The following is a 22,312-nucleotide window of genomic DNA, read 5'->3' as shown; positions in this document are numbered from 1 at the left end:
ATTGAAACCCTCCCATTCACAATAGCATCAATAAAATAAGTAAAAATCTTGGAATAAAACTGACCAAAGATGTTAAAGACCTCTACAAAGAAAATTTTAAATCTCTAAAGAAAGATATTGAGGAAGACACCAGAAGGTGGAAGGGCCTCCTATGCTCATGGATTGGAAAAATTAATAGTATGAAAATGGCCATTCTACCAAAAGCCATTTATAAATTCAATACAATGGCAATCAAAATCTCCATGACATTCTTCAAAGAATTGAAAAAAACATGCTGAGATTCATATGGAAGTAAAAAAGACCTCAGATAGCCAAAGCAACTCCGAGCACAAAGAATAATGCTAGGGAGATTCTTATACAAGATTTTAAACTGTATTACAGAGATATAGTCATCAAAAATAAAAATAAAACTACCATTTGACCCAGTTATACCACTCCTTGGCATATATCCAAAGGAATTATTGTTGCAGAGATATCTGTACATCCATGTTTGTTGCTGCTCTTTTCACAATAGCTAAGAAATGAAAGCAACGTGTCCCTCAGCTGATGAGTGGATAATGACAATGTGGTACATCTGCACAATGGAGTTCTACTCAGCAGTAAAGAAAGATGAAATAAAGAAAATTTTCAGGTAAATGGATAAAACTAGAGACTGTTATATTAAATGAAGTAACATGCACTCAGAAAAACAAAAAACATACGTTTTCCCTCATATACGGATCCTTGCACCAAATCCTTATTATGCGAATTGTATCCAGACGTAACTACAGGAACCAGCATAATGAAAAGGAACCAGGGAGATAAAGGGAAAGAAAGAACCTAGAGAGAAAAATAGTAGGAGACAGGTGTTCCTAAGGAGAAATGGATAAATATGGGGGTATTTAAATGGGAGGGGGAGTGGGGTTATACAAGGAAGCTTGGAGACAAAGGAAAAGAAGGCGCTCAAGAGAGGGAGGACCACAGGAGACTGGTATTATAAAGGGAGAAATAGGGAAAACAGGGACAATTTAAATGAGGAAACCATGGTGGAAGGTTTAGACCAGGAGAGAGAGAGGAGAGATAAATAATGCCTAGCTAGTTTAAAAAAAAAAAGAATCATATTAGTCCAACAACCTAATTATAAATTATACATACAGCATCTCTACATGAGTCCATGTGTATAGCTAAAGTCTACGTAAAAAGAAACAGTGCCAGAGAGGAAAAACCTTTCATTAATTTTTGGCCAGGGAAATCCAAGAGATTCCCAAAATTACACAGACTATTTCCACAGGCCTTGATGGCCTCATAGAACTTGAAGGTAAGACCCCACTGCTGAAGACAGAACGTACTTGGGACACAGGATTTGGAGTAACAGAGCTGGAACTGTCCTGAAACCACTTCCCTGAAGGCTAGCTCTGATAGCTTTGGAGAGCGCTATGAAGGTGCCAAGGGAAAACATCAATCGGTGGTCCAACACCAGCTTCAAGACCAAATAACAACATTAATGGCTGGCACAGTACACATTGGTGCAGTAGTGGCATTTTTATCTTGGGGTTAATCAACAGCCGCCTAATTGGACTAAAAGTCCACTTAGCGGGAGGAAACTTACCTGTGGCACTGTAAACATAACCAAATACACATGGCTAGAGATGTCATAAATCTTAGAAAAAACACCAAGACTGTCACATCCCTAGACTAATGTAATTTCTTGTTATGTGCAAAATATGTATCCTTATATTTATAGACAAATATCCCAGTCACCACTAATCAAAGAAGCTTTTGGTGCACCAGAGACTATTACCAAGTACCACAACTGGTCATACACAGACATTGTCTATGAAATGCCTAGGCCTAAGTGACACATCTACAATGTAACCTCTACAACTAAGGTGCAAGGAATATAGAACAGGGGTAATGAAAAGGACATTAATGAATCTCTCAGTTCTCATTAATGAAGATCCCTCATGCAACAGAGGGACAGGAACACAAAAGGTCACAAATGGCCAAAACATGGAGATTAAGAGTCTGCAGATTGCTGGTCCAAAGACAGGACTCCTGTATTAAACTTCACCCAACCAGGGCTCAGAGATCATCAAGGAAGAGGGAGCGAAAAGATTATAAGAGCCAGGGAGGAGGTGCAGGACCATAAGGAAACAGAATCCTACAAGCTCCTGGAAACCTGCTCATACGAGTATATGACAATGGTGTCAGCATACAAAAGTCCCATGAAAACTCAAGCAGACAAAAAGCCAGCATAGAACTGTGGAAATGAACAGCAGACCCTAAACTTAGCTGAGAAATATTGGCAGCCAATTACTCCTGGGTGAGGAAGATCTCATCTTCCTAGAACAGAGACCTCTAGATAGGCTGACTAGACCTCAGTGGATGAACTTGCACAGGGGAACATCTGGGGACACTGATTTGACACATTGGGCCCTAATACCGATGACAGCGTAGATGAATTCTAGTGGGTCGGGGGGCGCTGTGAAAGGGTGCGCGTGGGGACTGGGGTATAAAGATAATTAAGATTGCGATATTATGTATGAAATACATAAAAATTCAATAAAAACAAATTAAAAAAAAAAAAAACCTCTCAAATGTGGGCTGGAGACATGGCTCAGCAGTTAAGAGTACTGACAGCTCTTGCAGAGGAGCCAGGCTGACTCCCAGCACTCACATGGTGGCTAACAACCATCCGTAACTCCAATTTCAGGAGATCTGACACTCTCTCTTGACCTCTGTGGGCACTGAATGACACTGGTACACTTACATACATGCAGGCAATGCACTCATATGTATAAAATATAAATTATAAATTAAATATCTTTTAACCCCCCCCCAAAGTAGTAATAAACTCATGACCCCAGAATTCAAGAGGACCATCAGTGCTACCACAGAATCAAAACACATATTCCCATCCAGAGGCAGATGAAAGGACCCCTCTCTTTCTGGGGCACTGGGCAGAGATTAAGTATTACTAAAGCACTGATAAAACATACTAAAATCAAGCCAGGTGTGGTGGTGTACATCTGTAATCCCAGCACTTCAGAGGCAGAGTCTAGCAGATCTCTGTGAGACTGAAGCCAGTCTGGTCTATATAGTGAGTTCCAGCCAGGTGGGGATACAGGGAGACCTTGACTCATAAAGACTCCTCCCTTCAAAAAAAGCTAAAATCACTATTATTGTTAACAATGATTTCTTTGAGTTCTTGTAAGCATTTTCATATTCATTTTTTTGATAAATAAGCAAAGACCATGGTGGATAGAATAATTTGAGTCCCTAGATTATGGCAGCTTTTGAACTCTCCTCTGGTGCCTTGAACAAAAGGCCAATCAGTGAAACTCTTCCTCCAGCATGGCCACTGTTCTAGTTTGTTTCTCCACTGATGTGACAAAATACTCTGACCACTACCAGCTTGGGAAGGAAAGGGTTTATTTTATCTTATACCTTCCAGGTCACAGTTCATCAGGGAGCCCAAGGTAGGAACTCAGGGCAGGAACCTGGAGGCAGGAGCTGGAGCACAGGCCATGGAGGAGTGCTGCTTACTGGCTTTCTCCCCTGGCCCCTGCTCAGCCTGCAACACAGACCCACCTGCCCAGGGGTGGCATCACTCACAGTGATCTGGACCCTCCCACATCACTCAGCAATCAAGAAGATGCCCCACAGACATGGCCACAGGCCAGTCCAATGGAGGCAATTCCCCCATTGAGGCTCCCTCAACCCTGGTGTGTCCAGTTGACACTAAAGCTCCCCAGTAAAGCCACTTTGAACATGAACACCCTAAAGAAACATGACCATAGCTGTTTCACTCTAACTCCTAAATGAGCAGCTCAGCTAGGGCTGCTTCCAATAATCTGCACCTGACTTTTAATATCAGCAGCCTTGCTGAACTCTAGGCAACCCTGAAACTATTTCTATATAGGTTGGGAGGAGAGTACTTCCCTTAATGCCTCGCAGGACTATGGTCCAGATACAGGAGGGGCAATACTTGGTATAAAATACGCAGGTGCGACGTGATTGGTATAAACACACACCATCATTTCATGAGAAGTCTGTTGTGACTGGTGAAAACAGCTATTCTTTGCATACGGGGTTGTTCAGACCCCCTGGTGAGTGGCTGAGAGGCACCTTCCTGTGTGGCCTCCCCTGTGCTGCCATGTTAGGCCTAAAAGAAGATTTCTCTTGAGCGGTCTGTGCTTGCCTACTTTTAGTAGAGCAGGTTAGGAAAGATGCATCAGAGACAGCTACACAGCCAACAGACCAAGTTGCAAAAGCCATAGATGGGTCAGATGCATCTACAGGTACAACAGAGGCAGTTTCAAGGACCAAAGCCAATAGCAGCAGCAACAGCAGCCTCTGGGGAGGAGCCAGAAAAATTGGCTCCTGCAAGGTGGCAACTATGACAGTCATAACAAGAGGCAGGTGGACAGGGTGAGAGAGACGCCAGTGTGGGAATGAGAGGGAGGCAGAAGTGGAGAGGTTGGAAAATGAGGCTGAAGGAGAGGAGGCTTTAAGGGACCCCAGAAAAGAATCTGCAAGTCCTGGCCACTAGCATAGCTCCAGAGACCTGTTAAGTCCTTAGATGTCTCATACACAGACCCAAATGCTCTAGCACTAGCCATTGCCCATGATGGAGGAATTGGGACTTCCCAGGCCTATACAAGAGCTGCTACACTTGAGGCATGACAGGTCCCACCAGCCATGGCCTGCAGGAGAGCTGGAGTTCTAGAGGCTGCTCCTCCCTTTTGCTGCCATCAACGGCTGTCAGATGCCAGTGGCTACAAATAAGCCAGAGCTTGGTCATTGAAGAGCTTCTCCTTGCCTGCCTGTGATTTCTACCCTGACCAACAGCTACCCACCCAGCTGACTGGCAACAATCCCATCCATCCTGTCTTTCTCTAAGAGACAACTTCAGAGTTCTCTATGAGGTCCCTCTAGGTCCCTTTCCACATTCTCACCCACACCAAGATGGCCTTGGTGGAAAGAACTGATGCACCTGGAAAACTACCACGGCAAGCCCCCATCTGTCTTTTCTCTAATGGCTAGCCATAGACTGTCCATGTGTCTTTTTGTTTCGTTTTGTTTTTTAATGTGTATGAGTATGTTGTCGGTATGCATGTATGTACACCCATGTCATGCAATACCTGTGGAGGTCAGAAGAGAGTGTCAAATTCCCCTGGAACTGGAGTTAGGTTGTTAGCCACCTTGTGGGTGCTGGGAATCAAACCAGGGTCCTCTGCAAGAACAGTCAGTGCTCTTAACCACTGAGCCATCTCTCCAGTCCGCTGACTCCATGTTTTTATAAGGTCATCTTACTCATTTCATCCCCTCCTCTCCATCTGGATAATGTCCCATCAGTTCTGCAGGCTGCCTCCTAATTCGGTGTTCTCTAGAGAATGGCATCGACAAACAGTGATGGATAGCAAAGTTTCTTGAGTTCTATTGTCTCCAGTTACTGCCACGTTTCTCTGCTTTCTTCTGTCAGCATTTACTGAGTTAGAGTTCCTGTCTTTACCATTACCCCTTTTTTGTATTTTGATTTTTGCATTTTTATACAGGATGTATTTTGATCATAGTCATTGCCGTTTCCCTCTCTTGTCCCGCACCTCCCTCCGCCCCTTGCTTGGGTTGATTCCCTTTCTCTTTCCTAACGAGTCCCACTTTGACTTTCATCACTTTTGTGTGTGACTCAGTAAGCTTTATTAGGGTTGCTCACAGGAGTATATACGGAACTATTTAAAGAAGCAGGAGCATCTTACTAGAGCTTACACCCTTAAAGAAAATGTCTCTTCCTCCCCCAGCAACCATTATCTACCTATGGACTCCAAGGCAGGGGTGGGGCCTCTGGAACACTGCGCCCTTTCCCCGTAGGGTGTTGATGGGCCCAATTCTGCTATCTTCTACTGAATTGTTCTACTTTTCTACTTTTTTTGTTTGTCTTTTGAGCCAAATATGTCATTAAAGTTAATTTTTTAGGGTCGGCACTGACTTCCTTCTGCATATAATAAAAAAATTAAATACAAAACAAAATGTATTTAGCTTAATAGCCAGTTCTTAGGCGGCGTTATTTTCCTTAGCAGCTCTCGGTAGTTGATTGTCTTTGCTGTAACACTTTCTTCACTTGCCTCACCGAGAGCAGCCTGCCTGGCAAGCTTGTTTCCCATGCTGTCGGCTGCTTATTTTAATCTGCTTTTTCTTCTCATTTCTCCCAATTCCCATTGGGAGGGCACCCCAAATCCCAATGTTCTAACAGCTTTCTGTGTATCATCTCATTCTTTGGGTGATTCTATCTAATTTCATCCTCTTAATATCTTATCCATATGTCTATCTCTAGCATAACACCAGTATCTTGATATCACCAGAAACACTTGATATCACACTTAGATAGCCAACAGGTATCTCAAATCTTCGTTGAGGCCCCAAATCCCTCCTAATACCACTATTTCAGACTGTTGTATATAAATTAATGGGAACTTCATCGTGGCAGTTGGAAAAAGCATCCCCATCATGCTCTTGACTCTCACAGCCCCACATCTAGATGGTTACATGATCGTTCATCCTCCTCCATTGCCCCTGCAGTGGCCTAACAATGCCCATTCCTAGAGCATTGCAGCTTTCTCTGGATTGATGTCCCTGCTTGCACCTGTTTGCTCTATCTAGTTCACTTTCAGCCAAGAAACAGAAATGCACTTTTGAACTTGCAGCCAGAAGTAGTCACTGCATCTAACCTTTAAATCTCATATCATCCAGGGCACAGGAAGCCTGAGGTGCTGCCTGCCAGTTTCTGCATGTGCAAGCTCTACTCTTCCTTTGGTGCCTTTACCTAGAACCCTCTGCTCCATGATCACAGCAGGAGCTCACCCACAGCAACTTTAGATTTTTCCTGAGAATGAGGCCAGAGATACCGAATTATTATTATTCATTGTGAAGTTTTCTGAAAATCGTGTTTTCAGTGCACCTGCTCTCTGTCTTATTTATCATTACTTGTCATTTTTCTCAGAGTACTTAACCTACTTTGAGGCAATGTTACTTATTTATGATCTATTTTCTGTCTCTTTTATCCTACTGACCCTCCTGGAAGGCATGCCAATTTCTTTCTGTGCTTCCCTCACTTCTGTAGGAACATGAAGCTATGGGTATTTCAATAGTTTCATTGCCCAGAAAACAAAATGATTCAATTCTTTACACCAGCCACTCCATATGACATGCACTATATAACATAATTATAATTCTATATACCGGACGTTTCTTTTTAGCCTTAGAAGGTATCTTAATGGAAATGAGAACCAAAATACGATACACGTGGCCATCTAATGGCACAGGCTCTCACCTTGGCCTTTCTAACTACTGGCTGTGTAACAATCCACCAAGCTGTGAACAAAGTGTCTGCCTCATAGGGAGAACAAAGGGTAAAATCAAGTGAGTTCCTAGTTTCAAATTTTATGCTGAAGTATATTTTGTTAATTTGCCTCCTGAACATCGAATGAAAACAAACACTGTGCACAATTTGGGGGTGCTTCTGTATTTATGGATAATGGTGACACACTTTAAAATTAGTAAGCTAAAGGAATGAGGAAAATAATTGTTTACCTCACACGCTCATATACTTAGCTTTAGTAAGCAGGCAACACAGAAGCCAGGGCAGCAGAGCTCTGTCAAACACTTCTTGAAGAATATAAGATCTGAGGATTCTTTTTCAGTCAGAAAATAGCTGCTATTGATCAAGAGTTCAAGTTTTAAAATTAAAATTTATCTGATATATAAATTCATCTGAAGAGAGAGGACTAGGTAGGCAGAGGCACTTCCTCTCTAGTCATGGAGTTCCTCTCTTCTCTCAGGTAACTTTTAATTCTATTCAGCCTGAGATTGCTGTGTGTGCAGGAAGCAGGAGTAGAGAAACAGCACGACGTTGTATTTCTCCCAACATATTTGCTAAGACTCATAAATTGAAGTACATACCACTTCTTATCTTCATATTTGTCTAGTTCATGCACAGAGTGGAAAACAATGTATAAGACATGAAAAATATGAGGTCAATCTCTAAACAAAACCACTTATTCATATTAATTAATGAAAAGTGTTCATTTAAAAGTTAATAAAACACTCCTTCAAACAGTGAAGTCCTTGGGATTGAGAACTTTCAAGGTAATTAAAAATATTTTTTATTTATATTTTAATTGAAAAATATTGTATTTATTATTTTTATTTTATGTGTATGAGTGTAATGCCTGCATGTATGTAAGTGCATTCATGTCTTGCAATGCTTGCGGAGGACAGAAGTGGCTGTCGGATCCCCTGGAACTGGAGTTACAGACAGTTGTTAGCTGCCATGTGGTTACTAGGATTCAAACCCAGGTCTTCTGCAAGAACAGCCAGTGTCCTTAACCCTAAAAATATTTTATTTATTACTCTAATTTTACGTATATGAGTGTACTGCCTACATGCATGTAAGTGTACTTCAGTGGTGCAATGTTGGTGAGGTTCAGGAAAGGGCATCAGATGCCCCTGGAATTGGAGTTAGGGACTGTTATAAGCTACCATGTGGGTGCTGGGAATTGAACCTGGTTTCTTTGCAAGAGTCGGTGCTCTTAACCACTGAGCTATCTCTCCAGCCCCATAGGTAATATTTTAGAAGTGATAAAATGGAACTAACAACCTGAACGGCATTTGGGGAGTTGGGCACACTATAAGCAATCACATTTACTTAATATACACTTTGAAAAATCATATGAATAAGGCATAATAATGCTGAGTGTGTTTTTTCCATTCTATGTAAGATTTTTGACATATAATAATTCAGATATTAGCCTGTAAACACAGTGTAAGGAACTTAGTTTACAAACGTTTATAGATTCCTGAATTGTAAGTTATCAATTTTAGATCTATCTTAATTATCAGCAGTTAATAAGAAAAAACATGATGTTTTGAAAATATAAATATTTTTAAATTCTTCACCTCCTCCACATGTGGCATTGCAGTCTTCCCAGCCCGTGTGTGTCCACATAAAGAGAGGCTCTGATTCCTTAGAGCTCTGGTTGTCCGGAAGAGGGTCTGATGGAACAGTGTATTCATAGTGAAGACCATAATTCTGATCTTGAAATAGGAGTACCTATGGTGAATGAAAATGATTAAGGATATGATTCAAACCAGAGCACATTTGATGAGCAAAACCACACTAAAGATATGGATACTTAAAAAATAAACTATTGTACAATCAGCATGCATCTTTAATTCAAAGAAGTCATGTGAAGTTACTCTTAAATGTTTGAAAAGACAGGAGAGTCACCCATGAGTTAACTCAGGACAAAGAAAGCTCACTTGAATGAGGTCAGAGATACCAAATTATTATTATTCTTTTCCAATTTGGTAGATGCTTTCTCAGAGGTACATGTACAAGACTATGTTTGGGTATATGTGAGGGAGGAGGTAACAAGGATGAATTCTAGCTAATGCCAAGATATAAGATTTATGGAGCTTCCACTCTTTTTTCTATGTGGACCAAACTGGCCTTGAACTAAGAGAACTGCCTGCCTCTGCCTCCCAAATGTTGGAAGTAAAAGTGTGTGCCACCACACCCTGCAACTTTCTACTCCAATAAAAAGAAAAGTTGGAAGGAAAGTCCCTGATTTAATACAGGGTGAAGGTAGAAGTCTATGGGGATCAGCAGAGAACTTTCACAGCACCACACAGATAATAATTTCATTCTATGGACATTTGCAATTAGTTTAGAATTTTAGCAATGTATACTAATTTTTGTGTTTCCTTTGAAAATAAATGCATTTTAAATAAGTATTAGATTGGTATCAGCATAGTCATACAGATATATAAACAGTTCAGAAAACCATAACAGGTCTACAGGAATGAGCAGAATCTAAGTCTACACTGTGCTGATCCACCAGTTTGATTTTCACTGGTATCCAATGTCAAGCTCAGAACAGGCTCTTTGTGGATATTATACTATATATATTTTTTTTTTTATAATATATAGTATAACATATGTTATACATGTATGTGTGTGCATGTGTTTAAAACAAAGACTACATAAACATGTATGCTTCTTTATAAATTTACATAAAGCATGCCAAACAGCCACATGAAATATATCACCTTTAAGAATACAAGGATCTGTGTAAACGGTACATAAAGCATCCATGTCAATATTTAAAAATTATGCTATTTGGGGTGATTTACTAAATATTTAACCATTAGCATCTTCTATGATCGAATCATGTAAAAGAATATTAATAGCAAACATTTAAAAATATTTTATTAATTTTATTTTATGCATATGAGTGTACTGTCTGCATGGATGTGAGGGCACCCGTGTCGTGCAGTGCCGCGGAGATCAGAAGAGGGCTTCAGATTCCCCTGGAACTGGAGTTAAGGACAGTCTGTAGCCACCCTGTGGGCGCTGGAAATCGAACCTGTGCCCTCTGCAAGAGCAGTCAGTGCTCTTAACTCCTGAGCCATCTCTCCAGCCCCGCAAACATATTTTTATTGATTGAATAAGCTTCATATAAACATATACAAGTTGTAATCAACTTTTTTAAAAACAAGACTGAGATTTGTTCTGAGTCTATTTAAAATCTTAAAGGTTGGCTGGGCATGGTGGTGCACGCCTTTAATCCCAGCACTCAGGAGACAGAGGCAGGGGGATCTCTGTGAGTTCGAAGCCAGCCTGGTCTACAAAGTGAGTTCCAGGACAGCTGGGGCTACAGAGAGACCCTGTCTCAAAAAAAAAAAAATCTTAAAGGTTAATGTAAAATCTCATTGTTAGGCAGAGGGACTTTCTTTGTCTAGAGTAGTTACAATGATAGGCAGTTCCAAGTCATACTCCTTGGGGACACTTTTAAATGAGCCCCAAATTAAGGCTCTGAACTGCATTTTGTTTACTTTCTGTCATGAATTGTTAACATACTAACTGAAACACTATGATATATTCTGACCTGTGGATTGTGGAGTTAGTCTGCTGACTTTATGAAAACTATATTGATAATAGAACGAATGGTTTTAAAGTCTACAAACATAAAACCTAGTAGGTACTAAGGCAAAGTACATCACAGTGCTGGTTTTGGCTTACATGTTATATTTGATGTGCCAATTATAAATTACTTTCAGTTTAATAAATTTATAAAGAGTGTGGGAAAACTTGAGTTTTTGTTTCTTGTTAAAAGCAGACTAGCATGGAATTTTTAAACTGATTAAATGAACACATAAATAACATCTATTTGTCAAGTTATTTAAACAATCCAATTTTTCCCTAATGAGCTACATTTTCATTGATAGAACTTCAGATTGTTTTTAACCAACTAATGCCACTTAAGATAGAGACATTAGCCCCCAAAACGTTAGCTATTTCTTAAGTCATTTGAATTTGGCAGAATTCTTTATAAAAAGGAAATTGTGAGTATGTTACTGTTAAAGGGTACATGCTGACATCTGGCAGGAGAAAGTTCTGCCTTTAAAAGTCAGTACCAGCTTTCAATCTGTAATAGTTATTAAAGAAAAATATCTTAGAAGTACAGTTGCTCTTGAAATACTAACTAAATCCAGGTCTTATAGACATCTCCTTTTCGACCTAATTCAGTGATTTAATTATTTTTCATACTTCCAAGAAAAACCTTGGTAATTACCGTATTAAGAATTCTGCTGCAAAAAAAGTCCCTCTGACTAACAATGAGGTCTTACATAAATTTCCATTGATATTATTTTACATGATTCAATCACAGAAGATGCTAAGCATTGTTCCTATAGTATAGCTTTGTTTTTCTTTTTCTATATGGCATAGGACAGAGAGTAGACTTTCCAATTGAAATTATATAATAAGATCCAAAGGAACTATGAAGAGATGCATAAATATTTATTCAAAGACTAGAGAGATAGAGATAGATAGATAGGTAGATAGATAGATGATAGATAAGAGTAAAAAAGTTATAAAAATGTAAGATTTATTTATACAGGAGACATTATACAGAAGATATTTAACAGTAATTATGTATTACAAAGGAAATCATATTGGACAACACTGCATACTGCTTAGTTTTTTTTCACATAAAAGGCTACTTTCAGGATTGATTGCTGTAATAAAAGCACCTCTGGTTCAATCACAGAAGTCAGTATCTGATTTCTTTGTGTTTAGTGGGTGGTGGATATTGCTAAGACTGAACGGAAAGTACACACACTACTCACTTTGTCCCTTTATTTCTGTTGTTAAGCAATTGGATTGCAGTTACATACAGTCTTGGATTTCAAATTATGGTTTGTGGACAAGCAAGAGTGATATTAGGTAGAGGTTAGTTAGAAAATGTGATCTTGGGTCGTGCCCCAAACTGAATGAATCAGAATGCAGATTTGAAAAGAGCAGCAAGTAAAGGGCAAAGTGAGAAGAAAAAGAGCCATTATGTGATTTGAGCCTCTGTATTCTAGAGCAGCAACACATTCTCAGACAAAGTCTAAACTGGAGAGATCAAATAATGATATCACACTACAAACAAGCTAGTTAATCACTGTGTTTTAGGGTAGTTTTGTGGGCAGACATCAGGGGGTGTTGAGGTGTGTGAATTTTAGATTTCTTGTTGCCACTAGAATGAAAACTCACTCTAACTGTGCAGTCAGTCCTGTGATTTCTTTACCATCAGCACTTTACCATGATTAAGGCCTCAGGACCTGCCACCAACCTAGACAGAATCCCAGTGTTCTCCTCATTTTCCTCTGGATTCTTTCTTGTCACACCTAATCTTTTACTACATGCTAAAGGAAGTGATGATCCCAAACATTTAAATTTTCACAGTTCTTTACAGGAGCCCATTAACCTAGTGAGACAATCTAACAAGGTGCTTGTGAGTACTCTTAATGTATGCTTACCCTTTTCTCAAAATGATACATTTTTCTTTTCTTTTTTTACTTTTATTTGCTTTTATTTTATGCTCAACTTATTCCCATGCCGTAAGCTTTTGTTTCTTCAGTTTCTTCTAGATATCTTTTTCTTTTGTGCACCCTCAGTCTTAGGAACAATTTGTTGCTTTTCAATGAAGATCATTTCTATGTGGCAGGGGAGCTCATGGATGGGCTAATCCGACCATGAGCTCTGTAAGTCCTGCGAGTGCATCTTGGATGATTTGTTCACCTGGACATGCTCAATGACCAGAGAGTCTACATCTAACCCCTTGAGTTCAGCATTACTCTCTGCAAGTCTAAGCATGTGCAGCAAAAATTCAGTACCTTTTGGGCCACTGACCCTGTGTCCAGCCCCACTGTTTGGCCTGGGCACATCTACCAACTCCACCACTATACTGCCAGAATGGAACACATTGTGTCTTTAGAGTGACATCTTTCAGATACTTGGTGGTTTTTAGGATATGCATGACCTTGATGGCCTGGGCAGTTTCACGTATGTTCTTAAAGTGAACACGAAGATTGGAACCTCTTGATTTGCATGATTTTGCATGGTTTTCAGGGTTAAGAGAGTAGGGAGCCATTTTCACAGGTCACCTTCAAGCCAGGAGAGGACTCAAAATAATACTTTGTCAAAGCATATTATACAGATGCAAATGAGTCCCATTTAATGGATTATGAAATGTCACATTTTGCCATACTAATAGTACTACTTCTATAGAACTCCATTCTGGTTACAGAAGAATGATTTTAGGGAAAAAATGGTTTCTTGTTTTTGGTAGTACATTTCTACTCTGAGTTTGCTAAGCCTTTACAACATGTTGCTCCACTTTTAATAATTCCTATTTTTTAGATGGTGTAATTTAAAACGTTTTTTTAAATCTCTTAAAAACTCATTATGTAAATGATTTTAAATGCTTGCCTGACAATTCTAATTTAAAGACATGCTTAGAGGGAAGAAAGCAGGACTGCCTTTGCCGTGAGAAGCTGATAGAACGTTCTCAAACTCCTTCTGCGTACCAGGAGGTGCAAAGCTGTGGTAGTGGGACCTTTGGCAGAGATCTTCTCCCACAGGCCTCGTCTGATGTAATGGACTGTTGTTCCAGCTAAACTGAATGCTCCAGAATGTTCGATCTTCCAGTCACTATTTATAGACTGCTTGCTAGCATCCCGGAGAGCTGTAAGAGGTGAAAAACATGATGAACATCACCACGGATCAAAATCTACTTCCTGTTATTTTGTTAAAAGCATTTCACTGTGTCAACACACGGTAAAAATCTAAGTGGAGTTTTAAAAGAGATCTCATTTACTACTGAAGTTAAAGACTTTCATTTGTTTCTATGCTTATATTTATTTTATGTTAATTACCTGCCTCTGTATTTCTGTTCCACAAAAAGATATTCTGGTGCTTGTACATCCATCAATATAAGAAACAAGTGCATTAAATGCTGAAATTTGATGCATCCACCTTCTCTACAAAATAATATTTTATCATAGACTAAAATAATGGTTCCATGAAAATTAAACAACCATGCATATCCTTATATTTATGAAATCATTAAATAATCATTAGTTTTTACTTTAATGAAGGAGAAACATGTTGATAGAAAAGTCTCAATAGAGCAAAGAGCTATTACCATCTACAGATGGATGAACTTTAGACAATGTTAATTTCTTTAATTAAAAATCTAATGGTTTTATTTAAAAGATATACATTTGCTTATATTTCTCCAAAGCATGTAGGAAGAAGTGCAGCCTGAACAACCAGTGCATGCACTGCAAATGTGCCAAAAACATCCAGTTGAGTGGAACCTGTATTCTGCCAAAGGACATAGAGATGGCTGACACAAGATAGCTCAACACAGAGAGCCAATGAGGATCAGACACGACCCGAGAAGGCCTACTGGGGCCAATGAGACATTGGGAGAGGGGTATATAAGGCAGTCCCATATCTGCAATAAACGGGTCTGCAGCACCTCGCCTAGTGCCTGCTTCTACCCAACTCCCAGTGTCTGTGTGTTGACTCCATGCCGCTCACCCCCTCCAAGCCGGGACCCCGAGTCTCCCCTAGGCTGGACCTGCAGGGAGACTGCAACAAAAGCATGTGAAATATTTTGAGAAACATTTTTTATTAAAGTTGTACAGTGACCAATATAATCCCATTTCCCTCCTGTACTTCAGGTCACAACTATAAAATTGCACACAGTCACCTCCAGCTCTAATAAAAATGCCTTCAAACTCTCTTGGGGTTGTTAGAAAATAATATACAGACTCAATTCCTGTTTTTGCCATTCCCTATAAAATACCATACACAGACACAGGCAAGTCCATACAATTTATGAGCTTAATAGCAACTTTACATGCAGAACCAAGAGTTTGGGTATGTTTCTTGATTTTTTCTTTTACTTCATTAGCTTAAAAAATATGTTTTCAGAAATCTGTTTCTGGCAATCTGTTTCCTCTGCTCCCCCACCAGAAACAAACACTAGACTAGACACTGTACAGACAGACATCTCTCAAACACCAAATGACTGACCGCAGAGAACTGTGGTTCCCTAAGGCATGGAGAACAAAGACTATTTCATCACTAAAGCTGCTTGCCTTTCTTTCTTCAAGGGGAAGCTGACCCTAAGCAGAGTCCAGGCTGGGAAGATGAAGGCACAGTGAATGAGTTTACACTGGCCAAGGCAGCCGGCATTGTTTTATGGAGAGCTGAAGAAAAGTGAATTATAAGAAAAAGCCCCCAAAACATCCACAGAAGACCTTTGAGTTTATGGCTGCTATTCAGATTCAAACAAGCAGGATGTGACTCCTCAAAGTGGGAAATGAGCAACTACTAGAAATCTTCAAATTTAGAATCTCCTGCAGCTCAGGCGGATATGGGGAAAAGTCAAGTTACAATTAGTTGGTGAGATGCTTTTGTGTGTATGGGCTTTAACAGAGGTCCTAGAAAGACCACACAAATAAGATTAAAGCAGTCTGAGTGGATTCCACCAGAGCTTTAAAACTGCTCCAACACATGTGGCTGAACTCTCCAGCAAAGTGAAGCTTAATACCCAGTAATAATGAAAATAAAATAACAACCCTTTACCCATAGTGTATTAATCATGTTCAGCTTCCAATTAAAAACTAGCTAGGTATGAAAATCACCATAAAATGTGACCTTTCATAATTAGTCAATAAAATGAGGTTCAGGAATCACAGGGGCAATGGAATTAGAGGGTCAAGACATTAAAAGCTATTATAAGTATGCTAAATATGCACACAAGTTTATGGGAGACTATGTAATATTGGAGGGTAATAGAAACTGAAAAATATTCAAATCAAAAGGAAAATACAATACAACAAACAGTAAACTTACTGCGTGAGCTTGAAAGCATAGGAGTCCCTGCAAAAGGAGTCAATGAATTTGAAAATATACTAATAGAAAAGAATTGAAATTCAGAGAGAGGCTAACAATGTGACAGAGTCAGGGATACATGGGAAACACCTTGTGGAGTCACATTTCTGTGACTGGAGTCCCAGAAAGGGGAATGGGGACACATAAATTAAAGACACAGTGCTCAAAAGTATTCTAAATTTTATTTTAAAATCTTCAAATCCACAAATCTAAGACTTACAAGAATCTCATTGCAAAAAAGTAGGAAAAGGCCACACAGGGAACTTAGTTATCAGGAGAGCGGAGATTAGAGTGGTGGGGAGAAAAGGGTGTGTTACTCATGAAAAGATGCACCAGTTCATTAAATGTTCATCATCATTAGAAGTAATGCAAGGCAAAAGAAACTTTAAAAATGACTTTTAAAGACCCATAAAACAAAACAAAACAGCAAAATCTAGAACTCTTTAGTGAAAATACAGTTCAGATACAAAGGCAAAATAAGTAAAATTTCAGACAAAATCTGAAAAATTTATTGTCATCAGAGTTGATTTAAAAAACTGTAAAGAATTTTCTTCAGACTAACAGAAACTGGTTCCAGATGGAAATGTCTGTGTAAAAGAAGGTGGATGATAGTAAGGGCATCAGATATTCCTTCCCAGTAACTGCATTATAGAGAGTAACAGCTTAAAGCAAGTGATTGCAATGTATTTGGGTGTTTAAAGTGTGTGGAAATAAATTAAAGCTATGAAATGTAGAAATAAATCCATAATAGCAAAAATGAGGGAAGAGTAAACTACACTATTTAAGGAGCTTATATTGCATAGAATGACAATAAAATTTGAAATCAAATTTTATTTAATTTATCAAATTAAAAATGTATATTGCAAATGCTAGAGCAATTAACAAAATACAAAGAGAGAGCTGTAGCTAAGACGCACATAAAAGAGACAAAAGGCAATACTACCTAATTCAGCAGTAGCCAGACAGAGCAGCCACACAGAAATGGAATAAAGAAGATATTAACAGGTAGAAAGCACATCCAATGTGTCCATTATTAGGCTTGAAGGGACTGAGGACATGGCTTAAGAAGGGGCAGTTGCTAGACTGGAGAAAATGAGGGGTGCTGCCTTTTCAATTTACAAGAATATGTCTTAAGAATACATAGCATAAAAGGATGGAAAAATATAGCACACAACACACAATAATATAATGATGTCTTGTTTGTATCAGTATCAGGTAGCATAGACTTCAAAGAGCACTTCTGATATGAAGGCATGTTAGGTGTCTAGCTTAAAATTAATTGAAAGTTTAGAAGACATATGAGGGCCTGGGAAGACAGCCCAGTGGTGACAGTGCATGAGATGGAATCCCCAGTACCCACACCACGATCGAAGTGTGGTTACTCATGCCTGTACCCCAACACTGGGAACTGACTGGCCAGCCAGATCAGCCAAATGGTGAGCTTCCTGTTCAGCGAGTGACCCTGTCTTAAAGGTGTAAGGTGGAGAGCGATAGAAGGGGGCACCTGACATCATTCTCTGGATTCCACATGCATATGCACAGTCAGGTGCACCTGCACACACATGCATACCACACACACACCACACACATGTATCACATACACACATCATACACAAATACCACATACCACACACCACACACATATACACAAACTGAAAAATAAAATCTTAGATGACATATACAATTTATTAAGGATAGATAAATTTTCAACAAAGCATCACAATGCACAAAGTAAAAACTGGCAGTTGAGGGGAACCATGAGTTGTTTTTTTTATATTTCTTTAGCTTTCTTCCCTATAAGACAAGAAGAATGCCAGTAAGTGTGCAGAAAACATGACCAAATGGATCTAAGTGATACTGGCAATTGCAGAATAGCTCTTCTAGGTCAATGGCAATAAAATAGCTCTCAGTTGATATCACACTGTATGTACTCTTTTGCCATCAGACTTACACTGGAAATTCATAACAAAACACTAAAATTAGCAGCTGGGGAGATGGCCCAGGCATTAAGAGCACTGGTTGCTCTCCCAGAGGACCCAGGTTCAGTTCCCAGGAGCGACTTGGCAGCTCGAACTGCCCTTAACTCCAGTTCTAGGGAATCTGACACCCTCTCCTGGCCTCTGTGGGCACCAGGCAATACACTCATGCACATAAAATAAAAATAAGTAAAATCTCTAACATGTATACATATATGTATATACATATATATGTGAAGAAACTAAAAATAACTTGAAAGTAAATATACTATTCCACAACCCACAGATCAAAGCAGAAATCACAATGTTAATATGAAAATACTTTGAACTTAAGATGCATTGGCAATGCAGCTAAAACAAAAATTAAAGGGACTCTCGTGGCTTTGAAGTGTCCTATGAGGAAAGAAGCAAGTTAAAGTGATCCATCTGTTACTAGCGACAGTAAAGATAGATAAAACTCAAAAGCAAGTAGAGAGAAAAAAATGATAAAGGAAGAAATCCAACAGAAAGAAGTTAATTATAGAAGCGATCAGTAACACCAACAGTTGGTCATTAGAAGAGATCAAATAACTGATTAAAAAGCTAGTTAAATTGATTAAAGAAACAAGGGACAAATAACAAGAGCAGAAATAAGAGACAGAATCCACTGTTCTGGATGTGATCTTGTAATTAGAAGATATTAGAAATAGTTTTAAGTCAATCAGTTTGCGAATATCAATGAAATGGATTCTTTGTAGACAACTACCAAATTTGTATGAGTATGTAAATTGGCATAAGTGATATTTATTTGGAATATTCAATGAAAATCAAAATAAAGTATTTATAAAATAATAATATAGCATATATGCTGAAGAAAAAATTGAGATTGCAAAGGGTTCTCACAAAGAAAACTTCAATATTTAGCCATCTACATAAAAATATTACCACTTTTAATCAAAGTAAGTTATATAAGAGGAGGAACACACATTTTTTCAGGTGTACTGAAAATGCAGTTTTTTGGTAAGTGGGTAATACACCCAAATATGTCACTACTTTGAAATATATTTTTCTGGGACTATAGTTTTTCTCTTTATTTTCTTAATGGTGTCCTTAAAATAAGAGAAATGGGATTATTATTTATGGATGTTTGTTTATACTGTCTGTGAATAACACAACTTGTGTCCCTGATCCTCCTGTGTTCTGTGTGGTTTTTTTGCTCAGGTTGTCTATTTTCTTTTTCTGTCTTCTGGGTTATTTTTAATATTTCATTATATGTGCTGAACATCACAAAATTTTTTGAGGCCTTGCTTGAAGTTGGTGTGCTTACAAAAGTATTTTCATTTGCACATGCCAGTCATATTGATACTTAGATTTAGAAAAGTTCATATTCTTGTTTGGGGGTGGTGTGTTACAACTTCACATTCAGGTGAAATAGGTGCAATAGCCATACCTGGGTTTGAGTTGCGTTACAAACTCTCAGGAAAATTGACTGTTTTTTTTTTTTAATTATTTTTATTTTATGTGTATGAGTGTATTGCCTGCATGTGTGTAAGTGCAGCCTTATGGATGGTTGTTAGCTACCATGTGGGTGCTGGGAATCAAATCAGGGTCTTCTGCAAGAGTAGTCAGTGCTTCTAGCCACTGAGCCTTCTTTCCATCCTGAAAATAGATTGTTTTTTATCTCCACCTTACACTAATGTTGGTAGAAACATTTTCTTTGTTCCTTCTTCCTCAGCATGATTACACCTCCGCCTCTATCACACTGTCCTCGTAATCCTTTGAAGTTTTACTTATGCTGAAGCGCCTATTGGACTTCTTATTTTGTAAAGTCCTTTGCTTTGCTTTCTCATACAGAGTCATTCTGGCTCGTGATTTCATTTTTGCTGTTCAGACATTCATGGGATGATGCTTGTCCTTCCTAAATCCTCATTTAGGAATTGAGATCCTACCTTCCACTATGGGTCATTAGAAGGTGCTTAGGGTTAAATGAGGTTATTGGGGCACAGTTTTCATAAATGAGACCTTGCTTCCTTTCCCTCTGCCATGTAAGGACATAGAAGGGGCCTCACCAGAACCCAACCACACTGGTCAGAGCTCTGATCTCAGACTTCTTAGCCTCAAGAGCTGTGAAATGTGTTATTATTGTTTACAACCCACTCAATCTAGGACTCTTTGTTATAGTATCTCAAAGTAGCTAAGAGAAGAGGTAGAAGCTAAAAGTGGTTTGTTTATTTTTGGGTTTTGCTCATTTCAAATTATATTTAGTGAGAGTTTTCTCCATAGTGTCTTTGTGCAAAATTTCAGGCAAGATAAAGTAGGCAGGTCATGTGCTTGTTTTGAGATATTTAAAAGTCATAAACTATAAGGATTGTGTAACTATTCAACAGATGATATTTTCTTTTAGGCTGATTGATTAATCATCAATGAAATAATGCTATAATCTTCAGAGAGGAAGATAGTCATTGTGCAGAAGAATATAATCCAAAGAGAGTATGCAAAGAGATAAATGCATGCAGAGATGATTAAATGTCCCCATACAGCAACATATAGCCTGAGGCTGCAATTTAAATTGCTTAAGAATGATCAGTTAGCCAAAGGTTTATTTTTATTTCTCTTGCTAAATCTATCTCATATGAAGATTTCTTACAACTTCCTTTCTATACCCAAAAGAGCTCTAGAAACTCTGATTATGATCTAAATCCATTTGCAGACCTTTGGGCTTGAAGCCTAAGATGTTAACATTGTTGCTTCTGTTTTTCCTCAAACTTGTCCCTTGTCTGTTTGTCCTATATCAGACTACACCAAAACCTAGAATGGCACACTCAAGTTTCAAGTTTCAATCCCACAGCATCTGTGTCTCTGGAAGTCCCTGGTTTTTGCATTCCTTTCTACTGATGGGTTTATTCACCTGTCTCTTTGCTTATATTCCTGTATTCTTCTGCATTAGGATAATTATTTTTAGTAAGGAAATAATTAGTAAGGATACCTAGTGGGCACTTGGGTTGCTTGGTAACATATACAGTGACACTGCTTTAAAATCTGGAGTACTATTTATGTTCTTTAGCAGATAGATGCTGTTTCTTTGCCCCCTGAAAAAAAGAAGAGAACCAACCGCCTGACTTAGAACTGAAGCTAAGTGCAAGGAGAACTGATGATAATCACATCAGGCACTTAAGACAGATAGGAGATCCAAATTTTGGACGGAATGCTTTTTAATAAAAATGAAAACAATAAAAATAGGTTGGATATTTATACGTAGAGATCTATAGAAAGGAATAGGTGAGACTGGCCGAGTTGTAACAGTGGTCACATGATTTATATTTATGATTCATATCTCCCTTCTTTGATTCTACAGAATAAATTACATCAGTTCAAAATAAGGGGAAGGAGCTGGAGAGATGGCTCAGCATTTAAGAGCACTGACTTTTGCAGAGCTTCAAGAGCGCTGACTCTTGTAGAGGACCTGGGTTCGATTCCCAGCACCCACATGGTGGCTAACAACCATCCAGAACTCCAGTTCTGGGGGAATCCAAAGTCTTCTGATCTCCATGGACATTGCACGACATGGGTGCACTTGCACACATGGAAGCAATATACTCATTCACATAAAATTAAAACATAATAATAAATAAAATATTTTTAAAAAACGGGGAAAAGAAGTAATGGGTATGGAGTTTGAGGAAAATGTGTTCAATAAGGATGTGTACTTTAGAAAATCACAAGTTTGGAAGCAAGGCAATGATTTATTTTTTATAGACCCTTAAAAAGACCACAAACACTATGGCTAGCCCCTGGGTTCATATCAGGATTATAGATTTCAGATGTGTGATATCGGACAAACCCATAAATTCTCTTTTACTCAGTTCCACAGTTTTTAATAATTGAGAGATTAGAAGTGACTGCTTCATCTGGGCATTGTGAGATTTTATTTCTGAGATTTGTAAAATGTACCTGCAAACATCCTTTGTTTATAAAATTCATTCAAAATGTTGATATTATCTCCCACATAGCAGACTTTATTTTGGTCATTGCAGACATCTCCAATAATTAAGAATAGAGCTACAAAAGGTACATGGGAACACAA

General features: G+C 38.7%; 1 protein-coding gene across 1 annotated transcript in view; it reads right to left on the bottom strand.

Moving 5' to 3' along the window:
* Adamts19 (ADAM metallopeptidase with thrombospondin type 1 motif 19) overlaps positions 1–22,312 on the bottom strand; it is a 318,916-nt gene that overhangs the window by 40,453 nt on the left and 256,151 nt on the right. The window contains exons 17-18 of the mRNA XM_008854345.3: positions 13,894–14,051; positions 8,935–9,088 (exon numbers count right to left, since the gene is read on the bottom strand). Of these exons, the coding sequence (XP_008852567.1) occupies positions 8,935–9,088; positions 13,894–14,051 (312 nt within the window). The remainder of the gene's footprint in view (positions 1–8,934; positions 9,089–13,893; positions 14,052–22,312) is intronic.

Source organism: Nannospalax galili, unplaced genomic scaffold (genome assembly GCF_000622305.1).
Source record: "Nannospalax galili isolate Female #2095 unplaced genomic scaffold, S.galili_v1.0 scaffold427, whole genome shotgun sequence".
NCBI classification, from domain to species: Eukaryota; Metazoa; Chordata; class Mammalia; order Rodentia; family Spalacidae; genus Nannospalax; species Nannospalax galili.
This window is presented reverse-complemented; position numbering and strand designations above follow the sequence as displayed.